This window comes from Syngnathus typhle, linkage group LG15 (assembly GCF_033458585.1).
Source record: "Syngnathus typhle isolate RoL2023-S1 ecotype Sweden linkage group LG15, RoL_Styp_1.0, whole genome shotgun sequence".
In the NCBI taxonomy this organism is placed as follows: Eukaryota; Metazoa; Chordata; class Actinopteri; order Syngnathiformes; family Syngnathidae; genus Syngnathus; species Syngnathus typhle.
Window position 1 is genome coordinate 6718066 of NC_083752.1, and position 20676 is coordinate 6738741.

General features: G+C 40.5%; 1 protein-coding gene across 1 annotated transcript; it reads right to left on the reverse strand.

Annotated features, from left to right (window-relative positions):
* Nucleotides 1–1589: 1589 nt before the first annotated feature.
* LOC133167994 (androgen receptor-like) lies at nucleotides 1590–18230 on the reverse strand. Its single transcript, XM_061299183.1, has 8 exons — nucleotides 16793–18230; nucleotides 12471–12622; nucleotides 12279–12395; nucleotides 7553–7810; nucleotides 7078–7222; nucleotides 5404–5534; nucleotides 4804–4952; nucleotides 1590–4532 (listed from the first exon to the last, which is right to left on the reverse strand). Exons 1-8 carry the CDS (start codon nucleotides 17845–17847, stop codon nucleotides 4374–4376), a joined length of 2166 nt encoding a protein of 721 aa, XP_061155167.1. The 5' UTR covers nucleotides 17848–18230; the 3' UTR covers nucleotides 1590–4373.
* Between the last annotated feature and the right edge of the window lie 2446 nt (nucleotides 18231–20676).

Here is a 20676-nt window from a genome sequence, read left to right on the forward strand (position 1 = left end):
TTTTTTTTTTTAGCTGCGGTACACTGCTCCGTGAAGAAAGAATTGACTGCATTACTCTGAACGAGGGATATAAAGAGAAAACGTATGTGGGAAACATGTTTCTTGGAACAACACCTTTTATTGTTTCTGTGTAAACAATAGAAATGTTAAGTCTGACATGTGCATGCTTGTTAAGTGTTCTGTGTAGGCATGAGGGAGTACGTCACAACCAAAACAACTTTTGACCACAACGCTGCCATAAAAGCACTTTTGGATAAGATCTGGGACAGGTATGTGTTTTTCTTCTTTGAGGAGGGACCTTGCCAACTGGGATTCATAATTTTCAATTTTCACCATTGTTGCTTGCAGTGGCGTAGCCAGGAATTTTTCCAGTAGGGGCGCGCGCCCACAGGAAAAAAAAAACCAACATCACCCACGCCGTTCGCTGATCGCTAAAACAACATGCGGGTCCGGGAGGCAAACGGTGAATGGATAACATCGCGCACATAGAATAACGCAAGCACATTCGCGCAAGACCAAAAGAAAAAAAACGGCATGAAAATGAAGAATCCAAAAAGCTAGATTTTTTTCAACCGGGGCGCAGGGAGTCCTAACCGGGGCGCTGCCCTGGCTTGCCCCGGCTTGGCTACGCCACTGGTTGCTTGTATACAAAATCTTTTAAGAACCCAAAGACAATTTTGAATACAAAGTATTTTAAAATTTGATATGTGCAAACAATGTAACTCCGCTCCCATTCTTTAGCTCTCGTTTTGTGAAACAAAACTATAGATGTCTTTTTTTTTTCCAGTTCACATCACTTCCTTTCCCCATATTTTAATATAGCTGGCCGATCGGAAAAGCCGTCCAGTTATAAAAACTGTTTTGAATCAGCCATTGTATTTATTTTTCCATCCTCACCTCCCACCACATACCAACCTTCAGAGACTCACTAGAAGGCAGTGTAAATTCCTCGGCTGAACTCGTGCCAATTTCTATGCCCTGCAGCTAGACTCCATTCATACTGTGGGCAGCCGATTGCTGGAGTATGAAAGGCGTTGTGTTCTCTGAAATAACATTTATACAATTTGGTGGCATAAATTGAGAGGTTTATGCCACCAAATTCACACTCGTCTAACTTCCTCAAACTTTAGAATGCGATAGACCTCAAATGCTGACTCATAAAACGTAAAAAGTGCAAAGTGCTTCGAGTATGAATTTTAATAAGCCTTAAGACAAAGCAGCGGTTGCATCCCTGAAAAAGCATGACATTGAGAAAAACACGTTCTGGTCCCGATCAAAACATGTTCCCGCAGCTTTGCTAACTTTGTGAACTAACGTTTTAGGCACACATTTGTTTTTGTAACAAGGTAAAATACTGTTTTATACCTGTTATGTTTTTATTACAAGGTACAAGTGTACGTACTGCAATTGTTTGGGCACTCCCTGCCTTCTGCTGGCGTGCGGGCATCTTTCGTGCCATAATTCCTCAATTTTGGATTTTTATTGTGATTTTTTCTTTTATTTGTATTTTTTTGAAAAAAATCCACGATGTACTGAAGCCGTGATAAATGAACCGTGATGTAGCGAGGGATTAATGTATACAGTAAGGGTACAAGTGAACCACTTTATTATGCAGTCTACATACCAGCTATACAAATACATTGCCGGTAACACTGTGGAGTCTAATGAGCGTCATGGTGTGGATTTTTAACACCAGGTCTGTTAAAAGCATAGCATTGTTACCAAACTGAACATTGTTTAACATCAGTGTTGACGGAAAAGATAATAAGGTACATTATATTGTTCAAAACGTTTCAATTATATGGTAGATATCCTCCTTCAGTCCCTTTGACTTTCCACACAAAGTAAAAACACTCGTACTAAAAACACGGTACACCAATGCGATGGGCGGTCAGATTTTAGCTGCTTACATTTGTCACTGTGCATGTCTACAGCATGCTGTGTTCATCCATGACCTCTGGGATGTTAGCTCATGTTCAATTAACTAAACTAAGTGATACAACACAGGAGGCACGTTTATAAAATATTTTTTTAACAAAGGCCACAGGACTTCATGGGAGGCACATTAGCTATGCTGCTTGAAAATTGCTACTCATATGTGGTTCTTCGGGGCCTGCAGGCAAGATGACGCCATCATAAAAACGTAATATGTTACTTGTATGTCTATCGGGTAATATGTCTCGTCACCGTGGGATAGAGAAAACGTAATTTCGGTTTCTTTGTGTGTCTTGACATGTGAAGAGATTGACAATAAAGGTGACTTTGACTTTGTAACTGACAGGCGTATTTCTAAATGCAATCCCAGTATTTCGAATTTGTCAGACAATTTTCGTATTACTAAATATGCTCTCTTTTTTAACCAATCATCTGTGAAAAATTAAGCATGATGCTTTACGGCAGTGGTCACCAAACTACGGCCCGCGGGCCGGATACGGCCCATGGGACCGTTTAATCCGGCCCGCCAACCCTGAACAAATTGTATTATTAAACTTTTTTTTTTGGTCATTTTGCCTGCAATGACTGCGTTTCTCCAGTAGATGGGGATGGGCTCGCCTGCGCATTTACTACCGGAAGCCGTGTCAGAAAGCTCGGTGCACACTCACAAGTGCGTGTACGTACTCAGTAGTACGGACATGGCGCACTCGTGCTCTATTTGTATCAGTCCTGAATTTAGAACGTGGGATGTGACGACAGCATTCTTGTAATTCGCGCGCTGAGCTTTCAGATGCAGTTTTGCGCTAAAGCCACCCACAAACCTTCCCCTGGAATCGTTCCATTAAAATGAGTCGCCCAAGGAAAAGCAAGGTGGACACAGTGCCGAGCGTTTAAAAGAGAGTGGCCAATTTGGCTCGACGTACGCGACGTGACGTTCAGCCACATGAACGTCAACATCAACCCGTCACAGATCGAGGTAAACGGACCAACACCTCGGATCTCGCCTAAGAATTGCCACAACAAATTTTACTCCAGACTATGACGCACTAGCAAACTTTAACAAAAAAGACAGCGGTGTCTACAAGCCTACTGGAACCTACAAAAGGATTATAAGGAAGGAACACAAGAACTTTAAGAGACTGCTCATATGTGTCAGAGAGATTCTGCTCTGACAACTGAGCTGAACTTTTATCTGTTAAGATTGTGCATGGCACAACAGAAAGTTAATGTTCCATGGCTTTTTTTTATATGAAGAACCCAGAGAGAGTTATTTAGTTATTATTTATTTCCTGTTTTTTTCTGTGAAGAACTCAGAGGGGGTTATTTAGTTTAGTATTTATTTCATTAATAGTGTTATTATTTGTTTCCTGACTTCTTTTCTGTAAAGAACCTGGAAAGGGTTATTAAATAACCGTTATTTGGTTATGTGTGGCTTTCTGGAAAACAATACATTTTTTAAGCTCCCCTACGATTGTCACACTTTTTCTGTTACAAACTGACGCCGGCCCCTCATCAGAGAAGGGAAAAGTTATGTGGCCCTCACAGGAAAAAGTTTGGGGACCCCTGCTTTACGGTGTCGGATTTTCAGCATTGTCTTGCACAGTAGTTTTCAAGGTGACGAGTGTTTTAAGAAAAGTACAACATTAAAGAACAAAAAACAAAAACTACAATCCTTTAAGCCAGGAGTATACGTATCTGGAAAAAGTAGAAAAAAGCCTCTATAAACCCTATAGATAATAGTAATGAAAACAAATATTAAATTGAGATTCTTTGTAAATGTGCATATTCAATCATTTTTCACATTCTTTGTAAATGTGCAGATTCAATCAGTTTGTTTGATTCTGATGAGAAAGGAGACCGCACAACGGTAAGCAATACTCCCAACTCTGAACTGGTTGAATTGAAAAGTAGCCAAACAAGCGTGTCAAAGACTGATTTGTTATCTTCAAGGCATAGATTCCTTTCTTGGCAGGGCCAAGTCGGGCACGCTTGTCTTTCTCCCTACCCACAAGGCTGTTCCCGCAAAGCCGGCTGTCATTTTTTATTTGTTGTCTCCCTGGAACCTTTCTAGCCTCTTCTAATAAAGTTATATCTGGCAATGAAGTGGTTCACTTCCTCACTTCCGCCTGCGTTGGTGAGTAGATCAAACTTTCTGGATTTCAATTTGTTTTGTTTTCCCGAGCCTGTTTTTTCAACTCTGACGGAATTTTTGTTCAAATTTGAACAGAGTCTGCCATGCTAATATTTTAGCTACAAGCTTGAACACCCCCCCCCCACCCCCACCCACACACACAAAAGTCAAATATGGCTTAAAAGAAGAGAGACAATTAGCACAGAATATGATTATGAGCTCATAATTAGCGGGAAACAGTACAAAGCCATTGTTATAGATATGCTGGCAGCAAAGGGATGATGCTTCGTTTTGAAAATTCCATCGTCTACTTGTGAAACAGGATAGCGTTAGCCTTTCCCCGCAGGATCCTTGGCACATGGACTGAGATGATTTGTCCAAGCATGTCTGGGTAGGTCACTTTGGGGTAGATTGACTGAGCTTTGAGAAACAGGTCATATGTGAAGTACTGCAGCTTTTTCACCGTCTGAAATGGAAATGATACCAAATATTTGCATGATTTTAAGACTGTAGGTTCATTCCAGGGGGATTATTTCATGCTTAGTTTGCATTCATTAAGGACTAGAAAAATCTCTTTGGAGAGCCTGAAATCAGAAGCCTTGGGTAATCTTTAGTTTAAAAAAAAAAAAAAAAGATTATTTAAAATACAAGGTGATTAATTTGATCGAATCGAATTTTGACCATTTTTAAAATATTGGCCTTATTCCTTCTATTTTGTCGGGGCAAATCTCACTCACTATCTGGATGGAATCCATCAGACGTGTGAGCTGGTAGAACCTCTCTGGCCCAGACGTAGGATGTTTATAAGCCAGCCGGCCGAGTTCGCCAATGTAGTTGTAGCGCGCCTGGTCAAAGTATTTCTGGCTCTTCAGACCTTCCACTGGAACTACAGCAAACAAAAAGGTCAGCATTTTTCCCCCCCTCCCCGAGAATACGAATTACAAATGACCCATATAAAATACCTATTTTGATGACTTGGTAGAAAAATAACCTCTGCATTCAAAACTGTTGCACGCTTATTAACTTGCATAGAGTTTGTACTGACATGGAGGAAAAAAAAAAAAAAAAAGACTGGTCCCGATCAAAACAACATGTTCCCCTAGCTTTGCTAACTTTGTGAACTGACTAACGTTTTAGGCACACTGACAACGCATTAAAAATGACTCTTTCTTGCAACATCAAACAATTCTCTTCAACTAGCCCACAGACGGGAATATGTTGCATCATCATCGTTAAAGCTCCCTAGTTGATATTCCGCCATTTTACTGCTGTCCCTATTTTCTTTCCCCCTGTCAGTTGGGTAAACTAAAATTCTTTTTGAACAGATCCCAACTTACCAATGCCGAAGAGGAGCAGAGCCTTCATGACCAGGAATTCCTCCAGCGTGAGCTCGATCGCCGCAAACTGCTGCGCCAGGTCCCTCATTCGGACGCAGTCTTCGTACATGCTGGAGGTGTGCATCCGTTCCCTGTGTGTGGTAAGAAGAAAGCAGGGTGAAAGGGGCCAGGTCCAAAAAAGAGACTCCTAAAACGTTTTTACACGTCTGACATTTGTGTGATGAGCTCTGCAGGAGACGAGGTGTGAGGTTACCACCAAATTGAAACGCAAATGGAACAAATGGATTTTCCTGCTAACAATATCAGGTGATAAGAAATATATAAATTGGATATTTCCCATTCTGACAAGAGCATAAGAGTGAGTGACCAGAGGTTTCGCTACAAATGTAAAAATCATTTTACTTCTGTTCTATTTGATTAAGATTTGGGGAAATGACCACGTTGTAGAAAACCATGTGAAGCCAGGATGAAGCGGGAAGAATAAAGTTGTGTAATGTAATGGAACATTTTGGATGATTCCACAAAATATGACTGATGCCAACTGACTGAATCAGTGCACGACTTTACAACTATACTTTCTTCTCAATTTCCTCAGAAGCAAAAAAAAAAAAAAAAAGAATAGTGTGTGCGAGCAAGTTTTTTTGTTTGTTGGTGTTTTGTTCCAAACGGCGATGTACATAAATAATAAAAGTATTTAGAGGCGTGCATAACTTTCCAGGCCACTATTTAGGAAACCCGGTACTTAAGTGAAATGCAACTCCACTAAGGCTCCATTTTCATTTGGCAGAGCTCTCCCACTTGTTTGATAGGTTTCTTTCATCTGCAGCCCAATCTCAATTATTAGAGTGCAAATCGCAAGATGTACAACGAATTGCTAAAGCTTTGCGAGTTAAACATGGAGACTGGGTGTCTCATTTACGACGCTTGCCAGCTTTTTGTCCTTCCTACAGGATAACGCTGGCTTGGTAAGACACAGTAAGCAGCCAAGTGACAGCGAGCACTTTGGTCCATTAACACTTAGCGCTCGCATTTCTTTCAAATAGCTCAAATTATACCCACCGTTTCTGAATTACACGAGCTCCACCAGCCGTAATTCACTCCAATTTGGATCTGATAATTCACCACACCCTTTAAGAACAACTCGGTAATCTGTGTTCTATTCGGACATTCAACTTGGGAACTTCAATTTACTTTTGAATGAAATTGTAACCACTTGCAACTCTTTCAGTGGAGCTTGACGTCGTGGAAATTGAGTTGAACACTACTTTACTGGTGTGACTCCAAATGAGTTGTGTTAAAAGTTATATTCATGTTCATGTCAAAATAATTGTGGCAGCACAGCGTACTAGCTTTGTTTTTTTCATAACGTTGGCGTAAGCTGCCAGCCCAACTTATTGTTGCTGCTTTGCATAATGGTGTCACGTTTGAGAAAGGTACACACAGTAAAAGGGGAAAGTAAAATAACAGACTAATGGAAATTTCTGCTTTTGCCCCCTGGCCCCTAACTATATTACCTTCACACCATGGTAACCAAAACTATTTCTCATTTATGAAAAATCCCAAATATATATATTTTGATTCTCTATATATTAGGTTGTTTTCAACAAAGGCGTGAAAAAGATACGACAGCAGGAAATTAGTGTCAGAATGTGTCAAGTGAATTTGATCATTTACTCGTCGAAGACCAGATCAGGCGCGAAGTAGAGCAGGCTGCCGTTGGTGTTCTGATAAGAGCGCCACCCCAAGCCAAGCACCATCACACTCATCCAGGAAACCTGGATGGAAGTCAATTGGTCCTCCATGTATAGAGTCCTAAAACCTATAAAGAGATATTAAGACATTTTAAATCACCTATAATTAATTAAATGTGGGATTCCTCATGGATCGACTATCTTTCCATGGACTGTCATAACCAATGGACAAATCATTAATTTTTTTTACTTTTTATGCTTTCTTGTCAAATACATCCAAACGCATTTCTCTAGCCAAACATTGACATTGACAACATAAAAAAAATAGTTGCTCTTCATTCAAACAGCCCAAAATGTTTAAAAATCTTGTACTAAAATAACAATGTTTTTCGACCGGATTTCTTCCTGGAAAATTGATGCTTGTGGCATGACTTAGGATTTGAAACTCAGTGTCTTACCTGGGAGTCTTTTAGCCCATTTGACCACGTTGACGAGTTGTCTTTCTCCAAGATCATTGAGGCTGGTGAGCAGACTGCCTGCTGTGTCAGGGTTGCAATGATCGTAGCCTGAATTCACAACCTCCGGCTCAATGGATCTCAAGAGTTTAAAGAAGCCCACCCGGTCGCTGGAATTCAGGACCGCCAATCTTGGGATACGCTCTGGTTTGTTCATACCAGGACGGTCCTCTAAAGTTCTTAGCTTCTTCAGTTTGCGTGCTACCAAAGGAAAAAAAAAAACAGTGTCAATGTTTTTTTGGATCAATCGTGGTGGAGAGTAGTGATGGATCAGACAAAAAGCCTTTCTCAACGTCAATCATTCAGATTCCGAAAATTAGATTCATCCCCATAAGACAATAATTCATCTTTTTATGCCATTATTCCATCCAATAAGATCTGAACTGGAAGTGGAAATTTGGCAGAAAAACGTGACTGCAGTTTAATTCAAGTCATTCCACTTTTAAAATCATTGATTTATAAATGCCTCATGCAGCCACTGTTTTTTTTTTTTTTTGATAAAAAAGAAAACAATTTTAACCAACAATACTAAGACTAATCTTCAGATCTCCGAAGCTTTTGAGTCATATTGAACAGATGAGTCTCATCTGCTGGAAAGGTCTGCGGTCATCTTGTGTGTGTATTTTGCTGGCATATTTTTAAAGAAATGTTCCTACCTGTAAGATTTGGCTGGGTTGCAAAGACACACAACATGGCCATTTGCATTACATTTGGGATTCAGCGTTCACTAAAACGCTGAGTGAAATTGTGAGATGGCGAATGGAAAAGGCACAGTAGTGAAATTGAAAGATGGCAAAGAGGAAAAAAGATGACCTAAACTTCAAGACCAAAGTGACTCATGCATGGATGGAGTACCTGTTACATTTTATCTGAGTTTTCTGCTTCTGCCATCAAGTCTACACCGCATCATGCTGAGAAAATGTGAATCGTATAAGATGAAGAAAAAACTGGACGTAACTCCCAACAATAAAGATGAGTAACAACAACGTTAACTGGTAGAAGTTTAGCACTCTCAAATCCTGGAGAGCTGGTGGTTACGGGCTGCTTTACTGCCTCGGGGCCTGGACGTAATAAATCAACGGCGGACTGGCATCATAAATCAACTAAAGAAAATACGTTTTCTGGAGTGGGCCAATTCTGACCTCAACCGAATTGACCACCCAAAAATATTGCTGAAATGAAAATTTTGTCAAGTTGACTGGTCCAAAATTCCTTCTGACCAGTGTTCAGTTCAGATCTGCAACTACAGCAATTGTCTGCTTGCGGTTATTGTGGCCAAAGGAAGCCCAACCAAAGTTTCATGCTGTTTTCATCCTGCGAGGTGATGTCTTCTATTCTGTCCAAAAGTATTGGTGTGACTTTGATGATCTTCAATTTGAAGGGGTGGTTTTATTCGTACAAATGCTTGTATGTGGACTTACCTGTTCATCATACAGATTCTCATTTGTGGCTTGTCAATGAATCATAAAAAATGTTGAACTAAAGATTTCCGGCTTTGAGTGCTTCTTGTGGATGCGACAACATTTTTGTCTGTGTTCCTTTCCTCGTTGAGTTCTAAAAGTATCTACTCTGCCAGAATGGACGTCCGTTTGGGGACAATACAATTGTTGTCCAAATTATTGTCTGTGCTGAATGTTCCTACCTGTTGACTGGCAGTAAAGTCAAAGTCAAAAAGTCAAAGTCTGCTTTATTGTCAACATCTTCACATGCCGAGACACACAAAGAGATCGAAATTACCTTTTCCCTATCCCACGGTTTTAATTGTCTTGTGATTGCTTCTCAGAGCTTCTGTGGGGAGACTTTTAGTAAAACTGCTAGCTAAGTTTGCAGCTCACTTGGCTCAATATTGAATTGCCAGTTTTAGACACAACTTAAGCCGGCCTCAATTGAGGTAGACGTGAGGGCAAATTTCAAATTACAGAAGGAGTATCATTTGCCAGGCTAACCTATCTAAATTTTGATCCCATGACAAACATCAAATAAAAATGCCTAATTAAAAGTTCCCGCTGAGGATCGTCAGTCGAGGCTTTGATTCTTTCTTCGAGGAAGATAAAAAACACTGCGTGCGCGCGCGTGTGTGTGTGTGTGTGTGTGTGTGTGTGTGTGTGTGTGTGTGTGTGTATATATATATATATATATATATATATATATATATATATATATATATATATATATATATATATATATATATATATATAATGTGTGTGTGTAGTGTACAATGCAATGGTACGGTGATCAGCTCAAACTGGTGATGTGAATTGCTCAGATCAATTTTAAAAGGTAGTTCATGGCGTCTCCTACGTAGTGATGGCGCATTAATAATTTCGTTTGGGGTCCTAAAAGCCTTACAAGGCGATGAGCTGTCTTTTACACATAGTTCCACCCTTCCCGAGCCTTCATTTTTTTATTAATTTGTCAAATGACGAGCTCTAAATATCACAGCAGAATGATCGGTGAATGAGGACAGCTTGCGGGAGCTGCATCCTGCTATGAAAAAGCTCCTTTGTTTTTTGGGGTTTTTTTTTTGAGGAAATAATTAACATTCCAGCAATAATAAAGAATTCATTTCATCCAAAATTGAACCTTTTAAATGCTATTTGAGCAGATGCCATACTTAACAAAATTCATAAAATTGGCTGTTGTTTGCCTCTCTTTAAAGACTTTCCGGAAATTAAGGAATAAAAGTGTATCTTAAAGTACATTTAAAAAAAACTACATGTACACGAGTGCTGACCTCCACCATGGCTGCACAATGCACCAGAAATATGGAACAAATCTAATTCTGGATCATAGTAAAAGATGTATTGCTATATCCTGTTCCTTACCGCAGCTGCACATCAAATTTTATTCAGTTTTGTTCCCATTGAGTTGCACTAGTTTAAAAAAAGTTCAAAAGAAAGTGAGCGTCACCAAAGAGTTCTTTCTTTTAGTACAAAACACGCATGTCCTAATTTAATTTTCTTTTGTTTCTGGAAAAACATATTTCTTCCTTCAACCAAACATCTTGTTTTTTTTTTTAACCTGTAAAAAAATAAATAATAATATAATGCAATATTATATTTTCTATATATAATATTTTTTACTCGTTTTTTTAACCTGTAAAAAAATTAATGATAATATTTTCTATATATATTTTTGACTTGTTTTTTTTAACCTGTAAAATAAGTAATAGCAATATATACAATATAATATCATATTTTCGATATATAATATTTTCAACTCACAAACATGCGTTCGGTTCTCCAATATCGCCAATATTTTGGCCTCCGGATCTCTACAAAACGTGTGGAAATGGTGCTGTGACGTGCCGCAAGTGAACGACACATTTACGATGAGCACATACGCGAAAGGACTCTCGTTTTAGCCCCGACTAGAAAAGATGTGCCTTTTTATGACCAATCACGGCATTTTTGCTCGGCGGTTTTGTCGCTAACTCCAGGCCAAATTACCAGCGTGTCTGCTGCTTTAATTCACATGTCTCGTATCAGACTTCGCGCCTGCCATACAATTTTCACTGTAAACAGAATGAGAAGATGGAGGGGAGTGGAAATTGAACACAAGACCAAAATTAGTCCACTACAAGTCGATTCTTACAGCCTAATATGACAAGCAGATATGTAGCTGACAGTAAGGGGAAGTGAATGAAATGGGTCTAAATTGGACGGCAGGCTCCGTCAGGGGCTTGATTATCACTATCATCCCCTATTGTGATGATGCTCCAATTGAGAGTTGTCGAGGATGTGCAGTGAAGAAAGTACTTGGTCTTTCTTGGCAAAGCACGCTACTACTATTACATCTTCGGCTTTCCCTGTAATGTGTTTTATTCATGCAGTACACTGAGATTATTAGCATTCATTAAAGACAGCAGATAACTAATGGAATAGTTAAGGAGTACTTTGAGTGTGAAAAATCTTACAGTAACGTGATCATTTGGTGGTGATTTCTCACCATTTGCATGTGGGTCATTTTTATATAATCTGGTCGATAAACATTAAAAATGTTTTTAGCAATTTGTGTCATCTTGGTTTTTATATGGGTATTAATGGTACTGTGAGTATTTTATATGCTCATTAAACCCATGACAACGTTGAAATATAGTAGTTTAGATGTGTTCACAAATTCATACATTTATTCTAAATAACATTTATTTTTCTGTCTGCTATTGTGCAAATAGCACCCTCACTAACAGTACAGTAAAGACAGTTTGGGTGAAAAAGAAATGGTCCATATTTTTAAGAAAAAAAAAAAATTAACAATAGCAGAAGATCCAAAAATTCAACCAACTACTGCCAAGACCTCATATTAGTATTTTCTTTTCTCAGATGGAAAATTATTTGAGCCATGGCTTTACCATTACTGATGGAATTCATTGAAAACGACCCTGAAAATCATTTTTGATGTGTTTTAAAACTATAATTCACATACTGAACCCATTTCTGCATTTTTCAGGAATAAGGCCAAGCAGGCTGTGGGATCCAGCATGTTTTTGTTGATGTGAAAACTGATCCAAAGGCTACTGATACTCTTTTCGGAGGTAACACGTTAACAAATGGCTCAGCTGTTTCCCTAAAAAATTTTTTAAATAGTCTAAGTTTTTGTGTCTTTGGTGGAGATTGATGCTTAAATGAAAACACATCCATTTAATAATAATAGTGTTTGTCCACCCTACCTCCAAGAATCATCCCGGCTTCAAAGCACCTCCTCAGCCTACAAGATGGGCAGTTTTTTCTCCTCAGTTTATCGATGGTGCAGTCATTCTTGCTGGCACATAAGTAGTTTTGCTTGCCTTTGGATAAAGAGAAGAGCAGATGTTATGTGTACGTACGAACAATGACCGATGTCATTTGCGGCCCCCGTTTACCTTCAGCCGCTCTTTTGAAGAAAACCTTGCAACTACCACAGGTGAGCGCACCGTAATGGCACCCAGATGCCTCGTCCGCACAAATCAGGCATGCTCTCGGTGCCGAGTAGAGGTACTCCATGGCGAACGCGTGCTCTCTGCCAGTCTCAAACCTGTAGTGCACCGCAAGAAAGACGCAGTTAATGCAATCAAATGGTTTGAAGTCCTGCATATTTGAAACTCTTGGCCATGTTTCTATTTGGAAGTACCCCGCTTGGGCACTGTTTTGGTATTCTATCTTTATTGGAGCTTTTGTTGAAATAAAAGCCTCCACTCTTCAAATAAATGCCTGGTAGACGTTTATCTACCTTAGCCATTTTAAGTTTAAGACAAGTAAAGCTGGACGTTAAAGTTGTAATGCAAAGCATGTGCAGGCAGTGAATGTTAAAATAGCCCGAGTTATATTTTTTTACTTTGCGTAATAAATCAACAGCTTCTAACTGCGGGGCTTTTGGGACTGGGGACGGTGTGGGAAATATTTGCGTGTCAAAAGTGCAGCCAAAGGTCTGACAGGGTGGGTGGTAGTGGTGGAAGGGAAGAGGTAAGGGGGGCAGGATGCGCCCAGCGTCAGCCTTTGTGCACAGACACAGATGTTGGGTGGGGGGGAACGACAACTCGGATATCAAAATTCACGGTAAAAGATACAAGGGCAAAATGAGTTAGGAAAAACAACAACACAAATGACGACTCCATCCAGGTTAAGATCACTGTGGTAGATTCCACAAATTAACAAAAAGGCAGCCAGCGCACGTAATCTCGAATGAAAACGATACAGGAAACCGTTCCGTCCCATTAGTGATAATTGTGCTTATCTTAAAATACAATACATTTGTACATTCTCCAACTTTGTCAAGGATGGACACAAATGAGGAACCAGAAAGCTATTACTTCAACTGTTTCTTTAGCATTATTTACTAGTTGTATATTCTTACAAAACAATTGAGAGTGATGTCAAAGGATACAAAAAGAAATAGAAACAGCATATGTACACAGAATGGGGAGCAGTATTAATTCTGTAAGAGACTGTGGGGATAGTTGTATCATGATTTTGAGGAAAGAAAGGGTGCCAAAACAGTTTCCTGCGGAGCCACCATGAGGGGTGTGTGTGTGTGTGTGTGGGGGGGGGGGGGGGGGGATCACTTGTTCACTCCCATAAGGTGAGAGTTTAGTTGAACTTTTGAACTTTGGGGTCAGTGAAGTCACGTTCGAGTTTTTAGATGTGTTTTTGTTGATTTGGTTCTAGTCGTGTTTATTTAGTTTTGTCAAGTTCTCTCCCTGTGTCCACTTGTTCTCATTAGCCCTGTTACTTAGTCACTCGAGTCTTGTCCAGGTGTTCCTGGTTGTCGCATCAGTTTACTAGTATTTAAGTCCCTGTTTTGATTCTGTTCTTGTTGCTTCATTGTATTGGCTGTGTCACTTTCATGTTATTGTGAGTCCTATTTTTCTTACTTTATATAGTTAGGTTATGCCCATATTTGCTGTTACTTGGGTCCTCAACCTTGCCAAACTGTGATAGTAAACAAGCTTTTAAAACAATACACATTTTAATGTGTATCTTGGGACAAACAAAGATAACAATAATGATAAAGCAGCTCTACAGTACATTCTTGTTCCAATGCTAAATAAATGTCTTTGCTTAAAAAAAAAAAAAACTTGCCAAAACGATAGTGATGCTGTAATTGGATTAATCAGATATTATATCTCATGGCGTGGGATTTCAACTCCAAACAATGGTGCAAAATACCAACAAGTGGTGAAAATGAAAAGGCTTTTCTTGTACCTGCTGTTGACAAAAGTATAATTTGATTAATGTAGGGAGACACGCAAATTGTTATTTGTGTGTTTACGTTTGTTCTATTTCATTCCGCTGTGGCGTGACACTGACATCATAGTGCACAACATCTGGGGAACTGAACGTGGAAAAAAAAAAACGCTTTCTAGTTCAAAGCTACTTTGGCCTTTTTCAAGACTTTGATTTACGTACATTAGTATAAAGTCACTTGTTGACTTATCGTACTGAAGAAAATGCATAAAAATAAGTTCATTAGAAAAGGAGTGCGTGCTTGAGCTCCTCGCTGGCGCGGGCGGGCTTAATCATCGGTCGAAGGACATGCCTGGGAGCCTGCATGAGGGATTTGAAACAAGTCAGCCTTTGGGTCTCACAAATCCTAAAAATTAGTCCACTTGTCAATCTGCTGTCTCTTAAAATGGAATAATGAACATCCATCCATCCATCCATCCATTTTCTGAACCGCTTAGTCCCCACGGGGGTCGCGGGAGTGCTGGAGCCTATCCCAGCCATCATCGGGCAGTAGGCGGGGGACACCCTGAACCGGTTGCCAGCCGATCGCAGGGCACACAGAGACAAACAACCATTCGCACTCGCACTCACACCTAGGGACAATTTGGAGTCTTCAATCGGCCTACCAAGCATGTTTTTGGGATGTGGGAGGAAACCGGAGTGCCCGGAGAAAACCCACGCTGGCCTGGGGAGAACATGCAGACTCCGCACAGGGAGGGCCGGGGGTGGAATCAAACCCGAACCCTCCTAACTGTGAGAATAATTAACATATTATACTTAACGTAAAACATCTGTAAAAACCAACACTAAAATACATTGGTCATGAAAACAGTTGAGAAAATTTCCCCCTTAAGCCCAAACAAATTTGAAGTCAACAGTCGTGGAAATCCACATCTGGAGTCGCTCACCTGCAGTGTGACATTTTGAACACAAACAAAAGATGGGCAAAAGGTGACCTAATGTCTGTGTTAGGTGTCTACTCTACACCAAAATAAAATTTGACCTGTTTCCCTTCATTCAGGCCTCATTTGCGATTTGGCTGCTGCAGGCTTCACCGCTGTTAAGTAATTCAGTATAAATATGATTTGATGGATGGTATCGGTAGTGAGATGTATTACCCGGGGCTACCAATACCAGACAGCGCTCACAAGCATGAGGGATGACGTCACCCAGACATTGGCTGTCTGCTGTCCACTAAGCTCTGTTGACAGTTTTTGTTGTTCTTCATAATTCTCGGGGCTTAGATAAAAAAAAAAAAAAAAACATGATCCATTCTTTGTTGCATTCAGTTAAAAACACAAGGGGAGTCCAATTAAAGATTCGATCCACTTGCTGAAATTTTATGTCGTACGGATATAATTTATTGCAATTTTTCTCATTAGCAAAAAAATTAAATAGCACCTTGTTCATAATGTATTTTGGGATTGTTTTGCGTTTTGTTTGTTGTTACCCAAATCTGGCTATAAATATTCATTTACTTTCTGCCACTCGTGCTGTGAGCTGGAGTCTATCCCAGCTGGTTTTGAGCGACGAGGGGGGTCCACCCTGGATTAGTTGTCACAGAGAACACGCAGGGAAAAAAAAAAAAACATCAACACTTAAAATTTAGAAGTTGACAATTCACATAATATGCAATGCATGTTTACGAAGTTCCCGAGGAAAATCGATTACCTGAAAAAAATGAAATATGTCAATGCACACACAAAGATCCCAGCTAGGATTTTAACCCAGAACCCCAAAACCAGACATCCACATCACGTCCAAAGATAAAATATCACTTAACGCATCACCGTTATTTAGGGCAAAGGTGAGTTCATGAGCGTGACACCAATTTAAAAGTATGCTTAGAAGTAAGCTTGTCATAAATAGCCAAATCACAGTTCAATGCAAAATGAGGTCACCAGTTTAACATTACATATTAGAACGCAGAACAACATGATTAATAATTAAGAATTTCATTCCATTTAAGTTTAAGAGACAGATTCTTGCTATTTGGTCAACTGAGTTGACAGTAATTACTTGAGCCCAGTCATAATCCTGGGTCAGTTGGTCGCTAATCTGGCAAGCAGACTTTTTTCTTTTTTTTTTTTTTGCCAAAGGCTTTTTGTTTCATCTTGTTAATAATGCCTGTTTGCTGTGTGTTATGGCCATACATAAAATAGCTGCGCAAATGTCACCCCGGGCAGAAACGCTTATTAGGAACACAACCCGTTATCAGCCAATTGATAACGGTAATGACAATATAAAAAAAAACGTGAAATCAAATTCGCATAAGTAATATGTTACACTACATTCCTGGGGTTGCAATTGTTAATTAAAACTAATTACACGTAAGTAATATGTTACACTACATTCCTGGGGTTGCAATTGTTTATTTGGTCCATTAAAGTCACATTAATGGAGTTAGAGTTCATTGTAGCTGCCACTTTTTCTTTTTTTTCTCTCCCAAAAACTACTTTTAAGTACATTTTGTGATGCTTACCTTGGTTTGTTGTAGGGGACCACCCATTGTCCCACCTCGGTCTTGATGTTGTTGTTGGCATATGGCGGCATTGACATCCCACTCGGGGGGTACCACGGCTCGGTGCCTCCTGCGCTTCTCTCGTTTGGCTCGCCGAGAAACGCCGCCGCGTTCGCCGTACACGGTGTTGACTCGGACTGGCTTGTCCCCCAAGGCTGAGCGGTGTACCTATCACCCTGGGCCGTACTCGTGCTTGGTGTTGACTCGGACTGGCAAAGCTGAGCGTTGTACCTGTCCCCGTGGATGTAAGTGTTGGCCCACTGCGTGTCATTCGTCGCCCCGTTTGGCTGCTCTGACTTGACACCGACGCCGTATTGCTGATGGTATCCACCGCCGTGTTGATCAAGATGGTATCTACCTGGGTCTTGTCCGAAGCCTGAAGACCCCGCGAAGTGCTTGAAGTCTCGGCATGACGGTAACACGGCGCAGTCGTTCAGCACGCTGGTGTTGAGAGCGTTTACCAGGTGGTCAAATGGTTTCGAAGGTACTTCGGAGAAGTCGTTGAGCGCGAACTCCAAAGAAGAGGTCGGATTGATGGGCTGCTGTGAGAAAGTTGCCTCGGAACTTGGAAACATCACGGTTTCTTGTCCGGTCAAGTGCATGTACTTGGGTTGTACTTCGTAAAAACAAGCGGTGGCCTGGAAGCTGTCGCTGGAGGCACACTGCGGGAGTGTGTGTTGAGCGTTGCTGGCGTCACTGTCCATGGTGAGTCCCAGAGACACGGAAACGGCTTTGCAGAGCTCACGGGTTGTCTCCGAGATGGAAGCGCAAGCATTTATGGAGGGAGGGTCGCCCACGCTGCACTGCGCAATGGGCGAATCCTTGTGGCCATCAATCGCTCTGTGACAGCTCTGTTCGCCTTTGTCCTGTGTTCCGTAAATCTTCTCAATGTCAGCTTCGTTCAGCCGGCTCGTCTCACCTCCTTTGGACACTTTGGCCAAAAAGCCATTTTCTTCCAGCGTGTCCCTGGCTGGCCATGATGTGCTACAAGATCCGTCTCTGCTACTTTGGCTCATTTCTCAAAGAGACTGTGTTGTTTTTTGGTTGGTTGGTTGGTTGGTTGGTTTGTGCAACTCTCCAAGTTCGGAGAGTGGACTTTTTGTCGGCGCTCCGTGCGATCGTAGAGACGTCCAATGAATTGTGCGAGAAGATTAGAACCTCGTCAAATAAATACGTGAGTCAGAGTTCTCTCACTGCACAAAAGCACTCATGTGTTTGCTCTTTCCTCCCACCTATCGCACATACAGGACACGACGACCAGTTGCGTGGAATTAAAACGTGTTGATGAAACGAGAGTCCTTATTCGAAAATCAATTTGTGATGAAAAAAATCACGCTATAGATACAAAGCAATCCTTTGGATCAAATGCGCTCATCTGCTCGTTCTTGCGTAATCCCAAAGTGGCACGAAGTGGGCAGGGCAGTTCGAATATACGCGTGTTATGAGTCTTTAGGGGTGGAAATGACATTATTATATAATTTAGCGTATCCTTGCTGGATCGTGTGCCACTTTACCCACTGTCCACCCAAAAAAACATTTTATAAAAGGTTTGTTTCACTGGGTGATTTACCCTTGCTCAGGCCACGTTTTAACACAGATTCTTCCCAAAAATCATAAATGGGTTTACTATTGTTCATTTCATATTTTGTCTGATATGAAATGGTAACTAATGCACGATAAAGTATTATTCCCCCAGTTTGCTTTTGATCTCGATTGACACACGCCAAGTGTTTGACAGTCAGTGGCGTAGCCAAGCCGGGGCGAGCCGGGGCGGTGCCCCGGTTTGGACTCCCTGCGTCCAGGTTAAAAAAAATCGAGCTTTTTGGATTCTTCATTTTCATGCCGTTTTTTTCTTTCGGTCTTGCGCGAATGTGCTTGCGCTATTCTATGTGCGCGATGTTATCCGTTCACCGTTTGCCTCCCGGACCCAGATGTTGTTTTAGCGATCAGCGAACGGCGTGGGTGATGTTCGATTTTTTTTCCTGTGGGCGCGCGCCCCTACTGGAAAAATTCCTGGCTACGCCACTGCTGAAAATGTGTATCGTTTTAAAATGATTTATTTATTTGTTTGTTTATCCATGAATAGGCAGAATTTGAACATATATAGATTGCCATGGGAAATCCCTTATCCCATTTGACCCAAATTAGTCGAATAGTGTCACTATTAGTGTCTACTACCTTTGTAGACTTTGATTACTTTGGTAACTACCATGCCTCCTATGTTGGTACAATATGATAAATTTAGACATATTTTCAAACTCTATTCTAAGTCTGCTCCCTCTGAGAGCCATTTTGAAAATGTACCAGGGGCACTTTACACCTCCAGGGACAAAAATGACTCATAATGTACTATTTGTCGGGGGGAAAAAAGTATTGCCAAAATAATTCAGTTACATCCGGTAACTTGAGCCATGGAGAACTATATTTGGGGGCGTCCTGAGCAGTGGAAAAACTTCTAGGGCCCATGAGCATCCAGATGTGCATGAGCTCCATGCAAATTCTACGTATTAGTCTCAGGGCTTATTATTCAGCTCCAGTTGCATTTTTGAAACAATTGGGTGTACGATGTACTCTGCCACAGACCTCACAATGTAATGAGATTCTGTCTTGACAGTGCTTCATTTTGATGATTATAATATATATAATCTATATATATAACTATATTCTCATCAATGTAGTTTGCAATCACTGATGTGGATTCCTGCTAAAATATGTTCTTAATTCACCACCCACATATCCATTTTCTAAAATGCTTATCCCGCTCAGGGTCGAGATTGGCTGGACCTGAGCTGCCTTTGTGAAAGGAAGACTATATTCTGGATTGGTCCCCATCAATATCAGGAGAAATCTAAAGTCTGAGAAAGAACTGAACCCACGCTGCCAGCAACAAAGTCAGGCAAGTGTACCAACAATACACAATGAGCGAGTGAGCCAAAGCTAGCAAACTCATTTACTTTTACAGTTGACTTTTTTTGTACTCTGCTGCCTACGATAAGGTCGGTAGTGCAAATGAGAATCTGTTCTTACCTTGTCAAATACAAATAAAATTGAGTTAAAACATCATATAGCCCCATCTTGATCACATTCAAAAGTGGTTTCAAAGCAACATGAGTGTGTGAATGCTTTGCATAGCATCATTTTTTTAGGCAAGTCGCTTTTTGGCCTTGATCTACCTTTTTTTCAGCAAAAGTCAAAGCGTGGGATGAGTGATGGTAGTTTATTGAGGCAGTCTTAATAAAATCTGTTGCCTTTATTGTGATATGGACACAAGTTGAAAGGTTGATTACAGATAAACTTGATACAATTGTAACTTATTTACAATGAAATAGCCTCACACTGCATTTACATGCATCAAAGAAAACCAAAATACTGTACTACATTAAAATGATTTCAACTGACTTTTAGATTTGTGTGCTAATGTTGACTTATACATCTGGAACTGTTTAACGGTGGTCTACATGCAGTATATCTGACCACTGCTGCAATAGTTTTTTTTTTTTTAAATGGCCATTTGTCGTCTTCATCTGTCTCGCTTTTCTTGCATGTCTCAGTCAGGCGACAAGCTAAACACGTGGCTAAAATGACCACAAACAAACACCGTGAGAGCATTTCTTTGAAGAGGGAAAATACGAGCCGTGACTTCCGTAAATAGAATGCCTCATTAAAGAAGAAAATACCAAATGTCCTCATCATAACACGTTATTCACATGTTCAGTCTGCTCTGGTTTAAGGTGTCGCCATTGCCCCCCCCCCGACCCCCTAAAAAGAAAAAAAAAGAAAAACACCAAATGTAATTCGCAAATTGGAATTTTTAAGTGTGTATGAATTGCATGTTTGCTCGGTCC

What these genes read in the sequence shown, in the direction of transcription:
- LOC133167994 (XM_061299183.1), bottom strand. Translation starts at nt 17,847, where the DNA reads ATGAGCCAAAGTAGCAGAGACGGATCTTGTAGCACATCATGGCCAGCC. An exon ending in TCTGCTCCTCTTCGGCATTG is followed by an intron (nt 4,953 to 5,403) that starts GTAAGTTGGGAT and finishes TGTTTGCTGTAG; the next exon opens with TTCCAGTGGAAGGTCTGAAG. An exon ending in TGATGGATTCCATCCAGATA is followed by an intron (nt 4,533 to 4,803) that starts GTGAGTGAGATT and finishes TTTCCATTTCAG; the next exon opens with ACGGTGAAAAAGCTGCAGTA.